This window comes from Gymnodraco acuticeps, unplaced genomic scaffold (genome assembly GCF_902827175.1).
Source record: "Gymnodraco acuticeps unplaced genomic scaffold, fGymAcu1.1, whole genome shotgun sequence".
NCBI lineage: Eukaryota > Metazoa > Chordata > Actinopteri > Perciformes > Bathydraconidae > Gymnodraco > Gymnodraco acuticeps.
In genome coordinates, this window is record NW_022989961.1 from 375,423 (window position 1) to 396,833 (window position 21,411).

A 21,411-nucleotide genomic window follows, 5' to 3' on the forward strand; every position below is an offset into this window, starting at 1 on the left:
GACACTACATACTGATATACACCTGAACATCAGCAGGAGAGGACTCTTTAAAGTAGAGACACTACATACTGATATACACCTGAACATCAGCAGGAGAGGACTCTTTAAAGTAGAGACACTACATACTGATATACACCTGAACATCAGCAGGAGAGGACTCTTTAAAGTAGAGACACTACATACTGATATACACCTGAACATCAGCAGGAGAGGACTCTTTAAAGTAGAGACACTACATACTGATATACACCTGAACATCAGCAGGAGAGGACTCTTAACGTAGAGACACTACATACTGATATACACCTGAACATCAGCAGGAGAGGACTCTTTAAAGTAGAGACACTACATACTGATATACACCTGAACATCAGCAGGAGAGGACTCTTTAAAGTAGAGACACTACATACTGATATACACCTGAACATCAGCAGGAGAGGACTCTTTAAAGTAGAGACACTAGCATACTGATATACACCTGAACATCAGCAGGAGAGGACTCTTTAAAGTAGAGACACTACATACTGATATACACCTGAACATCAGCAGGAGAGGACTCTTTAAAGTAGAGACACTACATACTGATATACACCTGAACATCAGCAGGAGAGGACTCTTAAAGTAGAGACACTACATACTGATATACAACCTGAACATCAGCAGGAGAGGACTCTTTAAAGTAGAGACACTACATACTGATATACAACCTGAACATCAGCAGGAGAGGACTCTTTAAAGTAGAGACACTACATACTGATATAACACTGAACATCAGCAGGAGAGGACTCTTAAAGTAGAGACACTACATACTGATATACACCTGAACATCAGCAGGAGAGGGACTCTTTAAAGTAGAGACAACTACATACTGATATACACCTGAACATCAGCAGGAGAGGACTCTTTAAGAGTAGAGACACTACATACTGATATTCACCTGAACATCAGCAGGAGAGGACTCTTTAAAGTAGAGACAACTACATACTGATATACACCTGAACAATCAGCAGGAGAGGACTCTTTAAAGTAGAGACACTACAACTACTGATATAACACCTGAACCATCAGCAGGAGAAGGACTCTTTAAATTAGAGACACTACATGCTGATATACACCTGAACATCAGCAGGAGAGGACTCTTTAAAGTAGAGACACTACATACTGATATACACCTGAACATCAGCAGGAGAGGACTCTTTAAAGTAGAGACACTACATGCTGATATACACCTGAACATCAGCAGGAGAGGACTCTTTAAAGTAGAGACTCTACATACTGATATACACCTGAACATCAGCAGGAGAAGACTCTTTAAAGTAGAGACACTACATACTGATATACACCTGAACATCAGCAGGAGAGGACTCTTTAAAGTAGAGACACTACATACTGATATACACCTGAACATCAGCAGGAGAGGACTCTTTAAAGTAGAGACACTACATACTGATATACACCTGAACATCAGCAGGAGAGGACTCTTTAAAGTAGAGACACTACATACTGATATCACCTGAACATCAGCAGGAGAGGACTCTTTAAAGTAGAGACACTACATACTGATATACACCTGAACATCAGCAGGAGAGGACTCTTTAAAGTAGAGACACTACATACTGATATACACCTGAACATCAGCAGGAGAGGACTCTTTAAAGTAGAGACACTACATACTGATATACACCTGAACATCAGCAGGAGAGGACTCTTTAAAGTAGAGACACTACATAACTGATATACACCTGAACATCAGCAGGAGAGGACTCTTTAAAGTAGAGACACTACATACTGATATACACCTGAACATCAGCAGGAGAGGACTCTTTAAAGTAGAGACACTACATACTGATATACACCTGAACATCAGCAGGAGAGGACTCTTTAAAGTAGAGACACTACATACTGATATACACCTGAACATCAGCAGGAGAGGACTCTTTAAAGTAGAGACACTACATACTGATATACACCTGAACATCAGCAGGAGAGGACTCTTTAAAGTAGAGACACTACATACTGATATTCACCTGAACATCAGCAGGAGAGGACTCTTTAAAGTAGAGACACTACATACTGATATACACCTGAACATCAGCAGGAGAGGACTCTTTAAAGTAGAGACACTACACACTGATATACACCTGAACATCAGCAGGAGAGGACTCTTTAAATTAGAGACACTACATACTGATTACACCTGAACATCAGCAGGAGAGGACTCTTTAAAGTAGAGATACTACATACTGATATACACCTGAACATCAGCAGGAGAGGACTCTTTAAAGTAGAGACACTACATACTGATATACACCTGAACATCAGCAGGAGAGGACTCTTTAAAGTAGAGACACTACATACTGATATCACCTGAACATCAGCAGGAGAGGACTCTTTAAAGTAGAGACACTACATACTGATATACACCTGAACATCAGCAGGAGAGGACTCTTTAAAGTAGAGACACTACATACTGATATACACCTGAACATCAGCAGGAGAGGACTCTTTAAAGTAGAGACACTACATACTGATATACACCTGAAACATCAGCAGGAGAGGACTCTTTAAAGTAGGGACACTACATACTGATATACACCTGAACATCAGCAGGAGAGGACTCTTTAAAGTAGAGATACTACATACTGATATACACCTGGACATCAGCAGGAGAGGACTCTTTAAAGTAGAGATACTACATGCTGATATACACCTGAACATCAGCAGGAGAGGACTCTTTAAAGTAGAGACACTACATACTGATATACACCTGAACATCAGCAGGAGAGGACTCTTTAAAGTAGAGACACTACACACTGATATACACCTGGACATCAGCAGGAGAGGACTCTTTAAAGTAGAGACTCTACATACTGATATACACCTGAACATCAGCAGGAGAGGACTCTTTAAAGTAGAGACACTACATACTGATATACACCTGAACATCAGCAGGAGAGGACTCTTTAAATTAGAGACACTACATACTGATATTCACCTGAACATCAGCAGGAGAGGACTCTTTAAAGTAGAGACACTACATACTGATATACACCTGAACATTAGCAGGAGAGGACTCTTTAAATTAGAGACACTACATACTGATATTCACCTCAACATCAGCAGGAGAGGACTCTTTAAAGTAGAGACACTACATATTGATATACACCTGAACATCAGCAGGAGAGGACTCTTTAAAGTAGAGACACTACATACTGATATACACCTGAACATCAGCAGGAGAGGACTCTTTAAAGTAGAGACACTACATACTGATATTCACCTGAACATCAGCAGGAGAGGACTCTTTAAAGTAGAGACACTACATACTGATATTCACCTGAACATCAGCAGGAGAGGACTCTTTAAAGTAGAGACACTACATACTGATATTCACCTGAACATCAGCAGGAGAGGACTCTTTAAAGTAGAGACACTACATACTGATATGAACCTGATAATGAACAGATTATGTCCTCATTAACACAAATATGAATCCTGTGTAAACTGACTTATAGTTTCAGCCCTGAAATCATACATTAAAAAACCCCTCTAAATATTACTATTGATGTTCAGTATGATGAATACAAATCAGTAGGGTCAGGACAGATATAGCTGCTGCACGTGAGGAATGCGTTGTCCTGCACTTGGCTGGCTTCCATGTGAAGCAGCGTCTGATGTGTCCACTCTATTAACAACACAATGATCTCATGTGAGTGGTGAGACACATCCCTCTCACACAGACACATTCTCTAATGGTCTCGCTCACAGAACTCCTGTGTTTATGAGTGTGTGAAACGGAGCTTATGTGTGAGCAACAATGACACACACAAACAGAGAGGGTGTAATTGTCTCATTGGATGCTGCTCGGCTGCAACAAAGCTTCATGCTGCTACCACGGCTGCTGCTTTAAATGTGTGCAGAGAGTACACACACACACACACACACACACACACACACACACACACACACACACACACACACACACACACACACACACACACACACACACACACACACACACACACACACACACACACACACACACACACACAACACACACACACACACACACACACACACACACACACACACACACACACAACACACACACACACACACACACACACACACACACCACACACACACACACACACCACACACACACACACACACACACAGTAAACTGCAGTGTGTGCTCGGCTCACCGTTTTCTTTTAAAAGGAGACTTTGGTATGTCAGCTACAGGTATCATCTGTTCCCCGGGTCTGACCCACATGATGGGCCCGTCGTCGCTCTCGGTGGGATCCATGGTCCTCAGGCTGGAGAACGTTCCCCACGGAAGAGTCCGCTGCAGACACACACATGAAGAGGAAAAGTAAGTACTCCCACACTTTTTCACTAAAGCCATTCAAGCTTTTGATTTATTCCAGAGAAAAAGCAGTCTCGTGCAGAACTTGCTCCCTCTGGCTAAACTTGTCACAGCAGCGAGACGCTTCCCAGGGAGCTGAATCAGAGCCAAAGCCCTCGACACAGTGAGAGCCAGAGGATGTGTGTCGCCACTCCTCCACACTGTACGCAGGATATTTCAAGTGTCAACACAGAATGGCAAACAAAAGGAAAAGCTTGTCCCGCCTGCATTTCAGGGACAGCTCAGTAAACACTCCACTGGTCTGTTTCCGCACACAGGTTTTAAAAGAGAACCTGATTCAAATAACACATGGGGTTAACTCCTGACAGTGTGTTGTTGATGCTTGTGGTGGGCAGTGTTTCTCCCTATGTACATTTCCAAACAGTCAGTGCAGTAAATGCAATAAAGATCTGCTTGATAGCTCTGACACTTTCTTATTCCCATTCTTTCCATCCGTTCTGGCGCTGTGTAAGCACTGCTGCCATTCATCCTGTCCGAACTCACCTTCAGGAAGGGCGACTCCTCTAGCATGCCGAGGAATTCTGGGAAATAATTCCCGACCTCCTCGTCCACGGCTCCCACCAGGCTGATCTGTCTCATTGCTCCGGCTCGGTATGTGCCATTACTGTACGTTTTCTTCACCTGCAGCAACAAGAAAGGCAATGTTAGACAATATTGTAATGCTAATTTATCTTGCGTTGTAAATAACAATAATACAGAACAGACACATTATCTAAATCCAGATGATAGACATAATGGTTTATGTTCTTTATAAAGCATTTCATATTTTGCTTTCAGTTAAAAGAAGGTCAATTACATTTGAATCAGTAAGGATGAGCTGCAAAAGCATTGGATTCTCTCCAGTGATTTGAAGGTTTTAAGATTGTCTTGAATCTACTGCAGGTGGATAGGCAGTAGATAGTGCTTCCTTTTGTTTCTGACACTATATGTATTTTCCACTATCTATCATTTCCTGTTCTTCCCTCTGGCAGGTCACCCACATGAGACACGCATGTACGTCAGGGATCTGCAAAATGTGTAGGGAAAAGAGTAAGGTATATATGTTTACGTAATACACATGTGTATTACGTATTGTTGGCTGCTGTATAATCCAAAAGTCGCTGTTAATCACTTTAGGGTGTCAAAACAGAGACTGTGTGTGTGTGTGTGTGTGGTTTCACTTGTTGTTTCTGCTCCAACGGTGTAACAGTTTGCTGCTCTTCACTTGGATGAGAGAGCTTAGTGTGAGAGCTTAGTGTGTATTAAGTGTGTGTTTGTGTGTGTCACGTCTCTCAAGCCCCTTGGCTCTAAACAGGGTTTTCGTGTGTGTGTCTGAGTGTGCAGTGAGTGCAGCATGTGGTCTGCATGCTGTATTCTTGGCTGATCTTGTGTGTGTGTGTGTGTGTGTGTGTGTGTGTGTGTGTGTGTGTGTGTGTGTGTGTGTGTGTGTGTGTGTGTTGGCCAGATCCTTGGCTGCATGCCTCCAATGAGTCACCACTTGATGACGAGGCAGAGATAAAGAGAGAGAGTCCAGAGGGAGGAGAGGGGGTGAGGGACAGATGGACAGAAGTGGGGAAGAGTTTAGGAAGACAAGCTGTCAAAGAGACACAGAAGACAGGAAGAGGAAACATGGAAGAGAGTATGGAGAGAGAAAGTAGGTAGGAAAGTAAAGACTACATTTTGATTTTGATGTGAAGGAGAGAAGCGGACAGAAGAGTAGGAGACAGCAGATAAGAGAAGGGGGAAAGGAAGAAGGCAGTACTGTGACACGAAGGGAAGAAGTGATGAAGCTAGGTTAGAGAGGGTGGGGGGCAGAGGTCATGAAGATGGAGATGATGAATCGGGAAAAGCCTGAAGAGGCTCAGCAGGTCCGTGGTGCGCCCCTGAGCAAGGCACTGAATCCCTAAACAGCTGCTCAGAGGACAAGGCCTTAAATACAGCGGCTCAGGTGTGTGTGTGTGTGTGTGTGTGTGTGGTTATGTTCACAGGCTGGATAATAAGTACAATATGTCTGTAACAGCTGTATACCTGGGGTCAACCAGTGACATTTCAAAGCTGAGATAAAAGAAAACAACTCATCACAACAGAACAAAGTAACACAGGTTAGGTTAGGTGTTCATAATCAGCTTTACCCTGATCAATACTCATTTTTCTCACACACACACACACACACACACACACACACACACACACACACACACACACACACACACACACACACACACACACACACACACACACACACACACACACACACACACACACACACACACACACACCACACACACACACACACACACACACACACACACACACACACACACACACACACACACACACACACACACACACACACACACACACACACACACACACTGTGTTGTTCTCTCCATCTCCCTAAAGCTGTGTAATATCCTCCAGGACGATGATAAGCAAAAGCTTGAAGCACTACCTCCACACGCATAAACACAGCTCAACTTTAAATAGTCTCCCTGAGTCAATGACCTAGATACTGAGGGAGTGTGCACACATGGAATCTAACGCCTTCATGCTTACCAACATTTGTGTTTCTCGCCCAGTATGTGTGCATCTGTGTTTGCTTTTGAACATCTCCTCCTGTGTGTCTGTGAGTTGTTTACACACGATGCATCATTTACCGGCAGAATAACCCCCACGTTGTTAGCAAAGGGAACAGTGTCACCGTCACAGGACTACAGTGTTACCAGACACCAAAAAACACCTTTAACAGTCACACATCTGGCTTTAATAAGCAACTGAAGGAAACAGGAAATGTGACAGACTTCCTTTGACTACGAGTTGCTCTAGTACTTCCTCTCATCTGTGAACTCTATATATATCATCCACAGAAAACAAATGTCCATCCCATGTTCTGAAGGTCCAAGGTGATGTCTTTAAACGTCTCCTTTTATCCAACAACTACAACTCAGGACACAAAAGAATGCAATTACATTTATTTCTCCATCTAAAACATCTTATTAGGTATTCTTGGTCTGCATGTTCACGAGATGAAAGAGCCACCATCATTAAATATAATTATCATTACTGTCGTCTCTCCCCTGCTGTCACTTCCTTCTGCTTAAAGCAGTGCATCGTCTCACTCCCTCTCTACTTCCCACTCGCTGTTTTACCCAGATTATCCATTTTTCTCTCGTCTCCATCAGACACTCCATCTCCTCCTCTTCCTCATTACACTCACGTCCCCCAGTGGGAAGTCTATTAGATCAAGCCTCTCTCTTCTCCGCCTGTGATGCAGCCATGTGTATCCACTAGTTCATTCTGGAACTACTTTCCCTCCTCTCGTCAACACGTCCTCCGCTCTCTGTCTCTGCAGCTGAGTTTGTGTCATCTCACTAATCTCTCTGGCCTCTCCACGACCTGTGTGTGTCTGTCTGCTGCTTCCTCTCTTTCCCAGCTGTGTGTCTCTCTTTCTGTTTCTCAATCGAACACAGTCTCATAATACACACATGCACACAGAAGGATTCAAACTTGTATTTCCGGATCCATACTTGTGTTTTTCAATGCACACACAAATGTATTCCGTTTCATATATATGTAAATAAAATCCCAAACACAGAAAAAAGTTTTACAGATGTATTTTTGATCCTCACTTATTAGTTTCCCGTTTAAATCCCCTGAACCTGCAAACACAGCTTTCTGTGCACGGATCGCTGTGCATTCGTGTGCAGGTTTTTTGAGACTCCCCTGACGGTCAGCCGATTCGTACTTGTAATTTTTTCTATCTATAGCCAATCAGATGTCTCCTTCATTCTAAGCCAATCACATGAGCACGCCCCCACGAGGGTAAGATTACTTCATATACGCATTTTGCGCAGTCCGGTCAGCTCGCTAAACAGAGGGCTGAGCATCAGGTGATCATGCAGAGCAGCGTGTCTCCATCAGACTCAGCAGCTGATCTGGGCTGCAGTCGAATAGTCCATTTAGCTTAGGAACCTTCCTAACCGAGTGAAATGACCCGGACGTCCCTCACTGGCAGCCATGATAAGTGCCGTTCCAATTCTCTAGAATGATAGGAAAGGAGGTTTCAAACTTCCTTTATAACCTCCTTTAGCTTAGGAACCACTGGACCTCCATAACCAAAAGGAGAGGAGAAAATGCTGCCCCACAATGCATTGCAGCCGCAGCATTTGACATCACACAACAGTCGGCCCTTCACGGACACAAACGATTATGACGGAGAAATGATATCATGAAAGTTACGGTGCTTATTAAGCATTTTAAAACGTATGTGGTAACTTGCCAAAGTGCTTTGTTTTGAACGTTAATCAGTATTATAATCAAAAAGAGAAATATGAACGTTAGTTTTTACTGAAATGATCAAATAAAGTCAACATTTCACAGTCTTTACTGAGCTGTGTGGGGTTTGTTCAACTTTTAAAAGATGTTTGAATGGTGATATACACAGTGATAGATGTTAAGGACTAACGTTTATAATAAATACATCTGTATTGATTTTAAGATCTTTTCATAGTTCATACAATCATACGTATTGGGATCATTTGTATAAATGTGGACCGGAGGGAGAGGGTGACGAGCAGAAGTTACACTTTACTTTTTTATTTCAATTCCAACTTTGGTCCTGAAGAATATGTTTCTCTGTTGTCCACGTTCATAAAGCATAAAGCAACAGCATCAGAGCACGGTGCAGAGTCTCTAGATGAGTTTACAGTAGTCCCTCGTTCTTATTAAACATCCATGTTGTAGTCCGCTGTATAGAGAACTGTAGTTTCCATAGTTTCCCCACAGCAGCAGACGCACATTCATGACGTCCGCTGGCGCATCATAAACACGTCGGATAGAGAAAGTGCACTCGGATTCTCTAAAGTACCGCAGTCTCTTTTCCTAAGTCCTTTTGAATTCTCCTATCCACTATCCCTTAACCCCGTGACGTTTCACTCAGAGGTCAAGGAATAGACGATAGGGTTAGAATTTAGGAGCTGATTTTTAAACTATCCGAACGCAACCCTAATCTCTCTCTTGCGTCCGGTTATACTTCACTTGTGTTTATGTCCATATCGATCAGATCCAGCTCTCCTGATCGGCCTTTATAGAGAGCACCGATCAAACTATTAAGAGTGAATATCGGCCGATAATGACCGGCGGGGCTCCCCCCGTTGACAGTTCACTGTCTAGCACTGGCTTCGTAGTACACTGATCGATTAGGCTAAGCTAACCTGTAGCTGCTCCCTCCACACCAGGCCCGGTTCTACGGGGGTGCATGAGGGTGCATTGCACCCTCAGTTGAGTCGTTATGCACCCTCATTTGAAAAATTAAAAAAAAAAAAAATTAAAAAAAAAAGTCAAAAATACGACATATATAATAACAATAATATTAATAGTAGTGATAATAATAATAAGAAAAAGAAGAATAATATAGTTGGAATAAAATAAATTGTGGTTAAATAACATTGTCTGCTGCATTTATTTGCTCAATTTAAACGGTAAGTAACGTTATTATGTCAGGTGTGCGTGACCTGTGCCGCTGCACGTTCGTCATCTGCAAGGTGCTTACACAGCAGTCAATGATGGAAAATGGTTAAAACAACCAGCCCTTATTGCCAGGAGTAACACTGCATCTACTGCAGGTAATAACAGTTCAGATCATGGGGACATTACGTTACCAGCGGCCACTGTCGTGGACACTCCCGCCCGACTCGCCGGCTTTGCCCGCCTCGCCCACGGAGGCGGTGCAGCCGCAGCCATCTTCGTTGCCCCAAACGCCGCCACCCCTCGGCGGTCCGCAAGTGCCAGAGAACCTCGGCAAAACAGAGCCTGCCCAGGTATATTTAAAAAAGTACCCAACTCGCCTGTACAGTGGGGTAAGGCGCTCATTTTGCAGCTCATGGTTTCAAAACCGAGATTGGCTGGAATATTCATGTAAAAAAGATGCCATCTTCTGCTATGCATGTAGACATTTCGGTTCAAGTAAGTCAGATACCTTCACCACAACTGGCTACAACAACTGGCGCCATGCTCTTATAGGCTACGTGATGAGGGACTGGGAAGGCATGAATCAAGCAAAGAGCACATAGATCCATAGATCTCTTCATTTTGCTCTCAAAGTGCACCAGATTGATGCTTTTAACTTCAATATTAAAAAAAAAATCTTCCCGGGGGAGCTGACCCCCCTAGAGGAGGTGAGGACCCTCCTAGAGGAGGTGAGGACCCCCCTAGAGGGTGTTAGGTCCACTCCCCACTTATAAAAATAGCACTTTACCACTGCACCCTCTCTAATCTCAGATGCACCCTGAGTCATTTTGTTCTGGAACCGGGCCTGCTCCACACTCACAACTTCATACAGACATAAATAAAGCAGCTGTATTCGCCATACAGGAAACACACATTTAAAACGGTTTTGCCTGCCGTTTGTGTGTACACAAGCATTCATCAATGGTTTGGAAAGTGGCGCTGTACCTTAATAATATAAAGGCTTGTATTTGCGTGCATTTCCTGTTCGGAAAGTGGCGCTGTACTGAGAGTGGAGGGTGTCCTGAGATTAGCGCCTGCAGGCAGGCTCCATGGAGCTGTCAGCTCCGGACTGCGCAAAATGCGTACATGAAGTGCTACGTCATGAACGCAAGAAATCTACCCTCGTGGGGGCGCGCTCATGTGATTGGCTTAGAATTGAGGAGACATCTGATTGGCTATAGATAGAAATAATTACAAGTACGAATCGGATGAGCGTCAGGGGAGTCTCAAAAAACCCACACACGAATGCACAGCGATCCGTGCACAGAAAGCGGTTTGTGTTTGCAGGTGCAGAGGTTTTAAACGGAAAACTAATATGTGAGGATCAAAAATACATATGTAAAACTTTTTTCTGTATTTGGATTTTATTTACATGTATATGAAACGGAACACATTTGTGTGTGCATTGAAAAACACAAGTGTGGATCCGGAAATAAAAGTGTGAATCCTTCTGTGCGCATGTGTGTATTATGAGACTGTTCTGAGCCCATAATGAACTAACACACAGTAAACAAATATGTAATGGTTATGTTTATGCTGCTTGGGGATGAGATTGAGGTTTGTTTCATCCTATGCTGATCATTTTGACTAGGTCACTTTTTTTTTACAAATACTTTTTTTTACCATTTACATGCACAAAAACCTATGTAACACTATACAGGGTGTACCCATAGGTCATTTTATGTTACCACAATTTGAAAATAAGAAAATAGAATAATCACCCGATCCTAGTAACGATTGCTTTCACTTACATTGAAGTCCAAAATAACACCATGGCTGTGTCAAAGTTGAAGCGCTGCAATGGAGACTGATGCAGTGGAGGCTTGTTGTGTGAACACTGTGGCCGTTTCTCAATGTCGAGTAGAGAGAGCCACTATTTCAAGTATACTACGTTGTCGAGTGGCGCCGAATGCTGGGCATTTAACATGCATTTAAACAGTCCTCCGGCGCCACTCGATGACGTAGTATACTTGAAATAGTGGCTCTGCAGCAGGTTTACTCGACATTGAGAAACGGCCTGTGTTGGAGACAGTTTGGAGGCAGAGTGCAACAGAGCTTTGGAGGAGGGGGTGTGTACAGACTCAGAGCTGGAGCATAGAGCTACAGTCAGACACTATTGGATTCTGATGAGGTTTAATCTGAAAATCTAAAACAGTAAACAACTAATCAACCTAAATTAACAAAACTTGTGTTTAGGTCAAATGTAGAGCACAAACAATTGAAACGGGATTTCCCAAAAAGAGATAGCTTCATTCCTATAGTAAGTCATAGCTAATAATAGCATCAAAATCAAATGACCATATTTCATTTTCAAAGCATGCATCTTACATGCTACAGTATCTGTTGGCTAGTTTACATGATATGGCTTTGTTGTGAAAGCTTGTATACAGCAGCTACAAGTACCAACATGAGTCCAAAAAGGGCACAGCACAATTATAAAGCTGCAGACAGTTATTCTAGATAATCTTAATCTAATGATGTAAATAAATTATTACTCAGTAAGTAAACCGGAAAGTCTACATTTCCTCACTGTCTAAGCACATCATGTACTGGCTGCAGGGCGGAACCGCCTGAGAAAATGGACTGCTGTAATCTCCTCTAATCCTCAGCACCAGAGAAATGCCCTCAGTGTACACACACACACACACACACACACACACACACACACACACACACACACACACACACACACACACACACACACACACACACACACACACACACACACACACACACACACACACACACACACACACACACACACACACACACACACACACACACACACACACACACACACACACACACACACACACACACACACACCACACACACACACACACACACACACACACACACACACACACACACACACACACACACACACACACACACACACACACACACACACACACACACACACACACACACGTGAGCATATTCACGTTCAACACGTAAGTGACTTTGGATCTAGTTCGTAATAATAGAAGAGAAGTGAAAAAAGGGTCAGACTAAAAGAAATACAGGACTGATCAGATAAGTACAGCCACCCACAATTGCTATGCTGCTATTTTAATCCCCCCTGCTTATTTCTGTGCTCCTTAGGATTTATCATTAATTCTATAACACATAGGTTTGAGCAAGCTCTCTGATTGGTCAATAGGCGTGTTTGATTCCACGATCAAACAACGATCAAATAGAACGTGCCTAATCACAAAGTATCCAGTGGCCTACACACGCCACTAGCCTACCGAAACTACTTCCATGAGCCTACATCGTGTGGTTTCCATAGTGACGTTTAGCGACACACAGCCGTTACACTGTTATACATTGTCTCTCGTTGGAAATCGGCCAGAGAAATCATGTCCGTTAGCAGACATAAAAACGAGTCATTGCTTCGCAGCTACTGGGCTCCATCTCTAGACAACAGCAAGATGTGGAGCAACGCGCTTTTTGCCGGTCCGGGACACGCCATGAAACGGCCACTGGAGGAAAGCTCTTCCTATAACGTAGTCCTACCCGTGAACACCACAGCACCACCTGCAAACAAGTCTGGCATGGAGTTCATGGAGAGCTGTTTCAAGAATTGCACTTTTAATGGCAGCATGAACATCCACCTTCATTCTGAACCCAAAATGTTTCAGCACCATGGACAGCCTGATTGGATTTGTTCCGCTAATCCCACGCAGTGATTACTCAGATATTTAAATAGCCTAATTCAAGAATTGTTTTCAATAAATTGGTTAATAATATATTATTTACTATAATTAGGCTATATCAATAACTGTAAGCGGGGTAGCAGGAGTGTTCGATTGATCGGCTATCGTTACCATGGGAACTACTTTCTAGGAACTACTTTCTGACGGAGATTAACTCAAGCAGAAAGCGTAGGTTTGGGAGCAAATTAGCCACATTATGAAATTATTTTACGATATTGTTGATTACAATGATAGTTTGTGTAATAGAATCGCAATCATACACTTGAGGCCGTTCTTGAACGTCATTATTGGTACGACAGTACTGCGGCAGGACCGAGGTCCGTACGCCTGTACTGGAGTCATCAACAATATCGTAAAATAATTTCATAATGTGGGCTAATTTACTCCCAAACCTACGCTTTCTGCTTAATTCAAGTTTCTTTGATTGTTTCTTTTCATTTAAAAGTCTGAGTGTCGTATCTGTGATGCTATTCAATGATGACTATGCTATAACACCCCTTGTTGTGAGATACAAATGATGTGCAATATATATATATATATATGTTGTTAATAACTGTGCAATATATACCTGGCTGCTATAACTTCAAAACGGTTACAGATGTATATTTAGTCAATTGTGTAATTTTTGTTTTATGCATGCTTCCTAGCTGATATGAAGCTATCTTTGGCTCTTTTCTGCTTTAACACATGTGAATGTCCCCTCTGTGGGAAGAATAAAGGTATTCTGTTTGTTTCAATTGTTTCAATTATTTGGCCAGGATAATCGTTACATTAATATTCATTCAGTCTGACGGTTTAAATGTCTCAATGTCTTCCCTTCTTCCCCTCTCACAGGGTACAACAAGCTGCTGTTCAGCCATTTGAAGGAGGAACGTTGAACCAAACGACTGAGCAAAAACATAAAGACAAGAGGGATAAAAGAGAGGGAATGACAGACTAACGCAGAGGGGGGAGGGGGGGAACACTAAGCTGCTGAAGAGAAAGAAAGGTGGGGGAAAAGTGTGTGAGAGAAATCATTAATCTGTCTGTGTGTGTACCTGCGCTGTGTATATATCGGTGTGCACTCACATCTGTTTGTGTGTGTGTGTGTAGACTGCATGTCTACTTTCCAAGGTCACTGCTGAGAGCTAGGAGGGGGGGGGGGGGGGGGGAATTAACAAGACCAATGGACAATGACGACGTTAGCCCTGCAAGAAAGACTGCTCTTAAAGGGGCAGCTCCGTCAGGACACAGGTTTGCAGGGGAAACTATATTCAGACAAGTAGAGGTTTTATTCATTCATTATCTCAGATGTATCAGAGGCATGCAGGGATCACATCTGCGTTTTGAAGCAGAACTGGCAAAAGCTAAGCTAATAAGAAAAGAAATAGCCAGAAGCAGTGTGTTTGAGAGCATGAACTGCTCTAGCCTTCAGTAGCACACACACTCTGTGTTAGCCTGCACTCACGTTGAGAAATACCCGGCAGTATCTCAATACAAAGCCTCTCAGGGGGTTTGAGGCGACAAAAGGCTTTTCATTAGTGAGCTATAGACAGAGGATGAACGAGGAGGTCCAGGTGTGTCTCCGTGCTTAGAGGACACAATCCAGACAGACAGACAGGCAGGCAGACAGACAGACAGGCAGGCAGGCAGGCAGACAGACAGCTGAGCAGACAGACAGACAGACAGACAGGCAGGCAGGCAGACAGGCAGGCAGACAGACAGACAGACAGGCAGACAGACAGCTGAGCAGACAGACAGACAGACAGACAGACAGGCAGGCAGGCAGACAGACAGGCAGGCAGGCAGGCAGACAGACAGGCAGACAGACAGACAGACAGTCAGACACACAGACAGAGAGACAGACAGACAGACAGACAGACAGACAGACAGACAGACAGAGAGACAGACAGACAGACAGACAGGACAGACAGACAGACAGACAGACAGACAGACACACAGACAGACAGACAGACAGTCAGACAGACAGACACACAGACAGACACACAGACAGACAGACAGACAGACAGACAGACAGACAGACAGACACACAGACAGACACACAGACAGAGAGACAGACACACAGACAGACAGACAGACAGACAGACAGGCAGACAGACAGACAGACACACAGACAGACAGACAGACAGTCAGACAGACAGACACACAGACAGACACACAGACAGACAGACAGACAGACAGACAGACAGACAGACAGACAGACAGACACACAGACAGACAGACAGACAGACAGAGAGAGAGACAGACAGACAGACAGACAGACAGACAGACAGACAGACAGACAGAGAGACAGAGAGAGAGACAGACAGGCAGACAGGCAGGCAGACAGGTTGTGAATGTTGTCAATTGCTCGGAGAAATCAGACACCTGAATGAATGCCAGAAGCTAACAGCTCTGCAGATTGATGCAGATTCTCAAACCAGATGGTTAAAGCTTTAACAACATCACTTTTTTTATCCGCAAACAGCAGCCATCCGTCATCCACCCATCGATCTCTTTCCCTCCCTTAGCATCCCTCCATCCTCTCCCCCAGCTCGTACCGTCTCTAAATCTTTCCTTCCATCCATCCAACCATCCATCTGACGTATGCTCTCTTTTCACCTTCTTATATTTCTATTTCCATCAGCCTTCCTTGTTCATTTATCTTTGTTTTCAAGAAAAAGAGCTGCTTTCTAGGGCAGAAAGTCTGATGTTGTAAATGTGCAGGTAGACAGTGATAAGCTTTATGTACATATTCCCGCTCATACACATGGTGGTGTACATGTCAGCTGAAAAGAGATCAAACGGATGGCTGAACTCATTTGATACTTTTCCTACTGACCCAGAGGTCAAGCCATTCATAAACTCAACACTCTTTCTGTTCCCATCCTGTATGATAACAGAGAGATCACAAACCTGGAAGTTTGACACAAATACACAGTATTTAAACTGCAGTGCCCAGGACGCACACTAAGATGAGCATGTGCAACAGATGACGTGTGTGCAATCTCAGAGTAATCAGCAGGTTTCCACCTCTTCCTGTGTGTCTGTACGAGTTAGAAAGTCTGAAATGAGAACAGGAAGTCTAAGTGTTTTCTATTTCCACAATGGCCTCAGATGGTGTCTGTATTCATGGACAGTTGTAGTACTCCGCAGCCTGATAGATACAGCGGACAGACAGTGAGAGGCTTGGAAACACTCGGCCCTGGCTATTTTGTCAATCTTTTTTTCATTTACTATCCGACTGTTCATCATCTGCTATCTGCATCTGCTGAGCCTAACCCTAACCCTGGACTGAATGACCACAGACAAAAGCTGTTTTTCCAGATGATATGTTACATTACATGTTAGACGCTTTTATCCAAAGCGACTAACATACTCAATACTGTGGGCAATCCCCACAGGAGGTGAAGTGTCTTGCCCAGGGACACAACGACATGCTGACTGCAGAGGGTTTTGAACCTGCTGTGACCCCCTGATCCGAACACCTACGAACAACCCACTACGCCACACGCCTCCATATGTGACTGACCTGAGAGTAGAAATTAACCATGGTGGTGGTTTCTATGTCCTTCTTTCCCAGTATTTCCATTTTGACTGGAGCGGTTGGGAACTTGCTTGAGAAGTAGTCCAAGAAGTCCGGCAGGTAGCTGGCTTCTCCATGGACGATCCCCATCACGTAATGAGCTGCCTGAAAAACAAGGACAGTAATACAATTTAAACTTATATTGTATAAATGTACTAAGGGCCCTTTTACAGAGACGTCTTAAGCCTGGTCCGATCTCAGTTGAGGAGGACATTTAGGTTTGTTTGTATTACACAACATGTTTCCATAATGCTTTTACTTTGGATAGGAATTGAGCTATTACAATAACAAACTGTCCTAATTATAGGATTTAGGAATCCTAAATTAGGACGGCAGAGTCCTGCAGAACGCACAGCGCTCCTGCCAGTGGTTGTACAGATCACACATGCACTATAATAAGAGATACGGGCCATTCTGCTGTGCATTTTGAACATGAATACAGGCATGACAGGGCCTAATGAACAAGCTCATTTACAGCTGTTGTTTTATACGAAAAGAAAGGAGGACTGAGATATGATAGGACACAGCCATGAGTTTTAGAATTGCTTCTGTGTTGGGAAGATAAGACTTTGCCTATCTTTGAAACGATAAGATAACACAAGCAGAACACTTTTCTGTAATGAGGCCCCTGGTGAATATCTGACTCTGTCGTACCTGCGATGAGTCCTCGCTGAAAGACAGGGTGACAAACTCCTGGGCGAACCTCTGCATCTGGCCCGGGGAGAGGGAGGAGAGCTGGGAGGTGTAGGCGTGGGCCACCAGGGCCCCCCCGTTCGGCTGCTTCTCTATGTGGATGTACGGGGCAAACTCCAAGCCCACCATGCCGGGATAGCTGCACTGATGCTGGGGTTGGGTCGGGGTCTTTGACGGAGAGTTGACGGAGTCGAGGAGGGCGCAGTTTGAGAGAGATTTGGGGGTGAGATGAGGAGAGGAAGAGAGGTGTGCAGTTTTGTTGTTGGGTGGAGGGTAAACAGGTAGGGGGGACTTAAATGGAGACAGGGAGGAGTTAGGAGTGACATCAGAGGATGAGGGAGAGGAGTTGGGAGGTGGGGAAGACGAAGGGAGGAGAAACAGGCCGGCACAAATGGTTTGGCAGGAGCGGTGGTACATCTTCACTCGTTTGTGCTTCTCCCCCTCTTTATGTTTCTTCTTCTTTCTCTTCTTCACTTTTTTGATCTGCAGGTCCTCTGGGTTGATCTTGGCCTTCTCTCTTTCATCTGGACAAAGGGGCAGAGAAAGAGACATTACACATTTGAGGGGAAGACAGTTTTTAAAGGAGACGGCATTCTTTAAAGATTAAAAATAGGTCATTTTGATGGATCAACAAACCAGCCCACGGCTCTTTCCATTGCTCGCTGTAAGAAGACAGCGTTTACTGTCCTCTTGCAATGATGAGAGCTCAGAGAAAGCTTTCAGTGAAATGAGGTGAAGTGAAAACAGGAAATCAAGTGCTGACGATTCGTCAAAGCAGGTTATATAGAAGGGCCAAACACAGAACAATTAAATCATTTCCATCATATTGTTGTATCATTTACTTTCACTGTTCTTAATCACCAAACCAAAGTGATATCTGATAGATTCCCTATTTTAAAAAACAATACAGCAAAAGATAATGACTCGTCCTAACTATTGTAGACAGATGACTCATTTCTTCTCCCAGGTGGTGTGTGTCTCCGGGGGTGAATGTAGACAAATCATTTAAGGACTGCAATAGCATCCCTGGAAAAAAGCAGATATGACAAAGCCAGGAAACAACCAGAGGAATATCTGATAAGAGATAATAACGCACATGGTGGACGGTCTCCATGACGCCTGAGGTGTTTAAGCATATGTGTGTGTATGTGTATGTGTATGTGTGTGTGTGAGCTGTTAACATCCATTTGGAAATGTGTTGTGGCTGGTTCATTCTTACCCAGCGGTTGTGTAAACAAGCGGATACATATACATTTACTATGTGTGTGTGCGCATGCGAGTATTTTTGATAGTTGCTGCCTCAGCATAATTCACATATCCGCTATCATCACACACACACACCCACACACTCTAGTTTGTACCTCACACACGTCCGACACAAGATAAGGCGGGAATGAGACAGGATGAAAAAGAGCAAAGGAGCACCGTGTGTGTGTGTGTGTGTGTGTGTGTGTGTGCACGCTTGAGACAGCAAGAAGATATTTGCAGTACAATACCTAAGCTACACTAGGCACCCCTCCCCCAATTATATATTCTCGCACACAGAAATATTTTTTTAAGTGTTTTTTGTGCTCAACATGGCGACAAGAGAAGTGCAGCCATGTGAGTAAAATATAGCTAAGCTCAAAGTTGAATTTAAATGTCGATTACTGGTTCCTTAGTAATCATTTGTCTAAACCTATGATTGAACATTTATTTGTCAGTATCTGATTAAAATTGGCAAAAAATAAATAGACGTTATCGTAGACAGACGTATTGCAATCATCGTTTCTGTCGTATGAGAAAGCTTCACTAACAATTGTCTTTATTATCAATGAATCTGCCAATAGTTATGTTTATTCACGTCTACACAATGTCAGAAAATGTTCTTGTTTTGTTTGACTAACCGTTCAAAATCCAACAATGTTTAAATCTGAATGATATTAAACAGAGACAAACAGCATACCTCACATTATACAATCCAAATGTGTGAATTTAATCACAGAGCAAATGATTAAAGTGATCACCTATCAGATGTTTTCATTACCTTCTTGTATTGATCGACTATGATTGACCAACATTAACTAGCAGCACCCCTGACAGGAAATATCTCCCTGTTCAATCTCGAAAAACAAGAACAATGAAGGGAAGATTAACATCAACAAAAGTTCCATCATTTGGGTTCACGCTTTAAAAACATTTAAAACATGGTGGATGTATTTTCCTCTGACATTTAAAAAACAACGCCCAAGTGTGTACAAACCGGGATGTCACCTCTTTGCTCACACACAAACACACCCATTTGTATAAGAGCGGACCACATGGCTCAACAGTCGCTGTAAGGTCAGATAAGTGACAAATAAAAACACACACAGCGGGACACACACACACACACACACACACCACCTCAGAGTAGTAAAGCAGCCCTGCAGTCAGAATAGCTGCTTGCTGTGTATTGATTTTCTATACAAGTTTCCTCGGGGTGCCTCTCTCTGTCGTCATTTCCAATTGTAAACTTAACACTCTCTGATTAAATGCCTCACTCAGTTTAACTGAATATCTACTCTGTGGTGGGGAGAGACTCCCTCTTGATTCCCACCATGGATCCTGCAGTGTCTCTTTTATTGTACGAACACAATCACATGCTTGTCTCTCTGGCAGGACCACTTTATCAGCCTCTCCCTCTCATACTGCGAATATGTAATGCCGTGCCAAGGACGCTTGTCCACCTCACATTCAGTTTGAAGGTTTAAAAGGTGAGCTGAATTATCAAAGGGATTTACATCTGCACCCTTCTGTGGCTTCACCGGGGCCTTCACCGGTCACAGGGGGATCATGGCACACCAGCACAGAGAAATGCTGTGAGTCTGACTAAAGCTCTAGGAGAATTCAGGATAAAATGGCAACCATGTCATGTCGGATTGTTGTGTGTGTGCATGTCTGTTTCAAAAGGGTAATGTCAAATACAGAGAGAGAAAGGGGGGGAGGAAAATTAGACGGACATGAGCTCACACCGCTCAGCAAATAATTCACTGCGGTCGAAAGGTTAACAATGAAACTCTCCAACATACACATGAAACACTAGCATGGCACACCTGTAGGGGGACTGGCCTTTCTCCTTTCTGCTTGTTTATGCACACAGACATCATGATTGTTTTTTTAATCAAGGTTTAAAAAGCTTTAATGTAGCTGACACTCGGGACATAATTCACCATTGTCTTTGGTTAAACACTAGCATATAACTTCAGAGCCTTTTCTGTGATGATTAACCTTCACACTAAAACATCACTCATGTTCTGAAGTCTTTACACTGGCTTCCTGTGTGTCAAAGAATTGATTTTAAAATAATGCTGCTGGTTTATAAAGCTTTGAATGGTTTAGGCCCAAAATACATTTCTGACCTCCTGCTAAATGATGAACCATCCAGAACTCTCAGGTCTTCAGAACTAAACATGGAGACGTTCAGTTATTATGCTCCAAATATCTGGAACAAACTAGAAACCTGCCGGTCCGCTGCAACTCTGACTACTTTTAAATCC

General features: G+C 43.4%; 1 protein-coding gene across 1 annotated transcript in view; it reads right to left on the bottom strand.

The window, feature by feature from the left end:
- The window catches only part of LOC117542862 (lysine-specific demethylase RSBN1L-like), a 49,459-nt gene that overhangs the window by 8,413 nt on the left and 19,635 nt on the right, over positions 1–21,411 (bottom strand). The window contains exons 3-6 of the mRNA XM_034210744.1: positions 17,855–18,417; positions 17,147–17,305; positions 4,913–5,050; positions 4,206–4,348 (exon numbers count right to left, since the gene is read on the bottom strand). Coding sequence (XP_034066635.1) covers positions 4,206–4,348; positions 4,913–5,050; positions 17,147–17,305; positions 17,855–18,417 — 1,003 coding nt within the window. The remainder of the gene's footprint in view (positions 1–4,205; positions 4,349–4,912; positions 5,051–17,146; positions 17,306–17,854; positions 18,418–21,411) is intronic.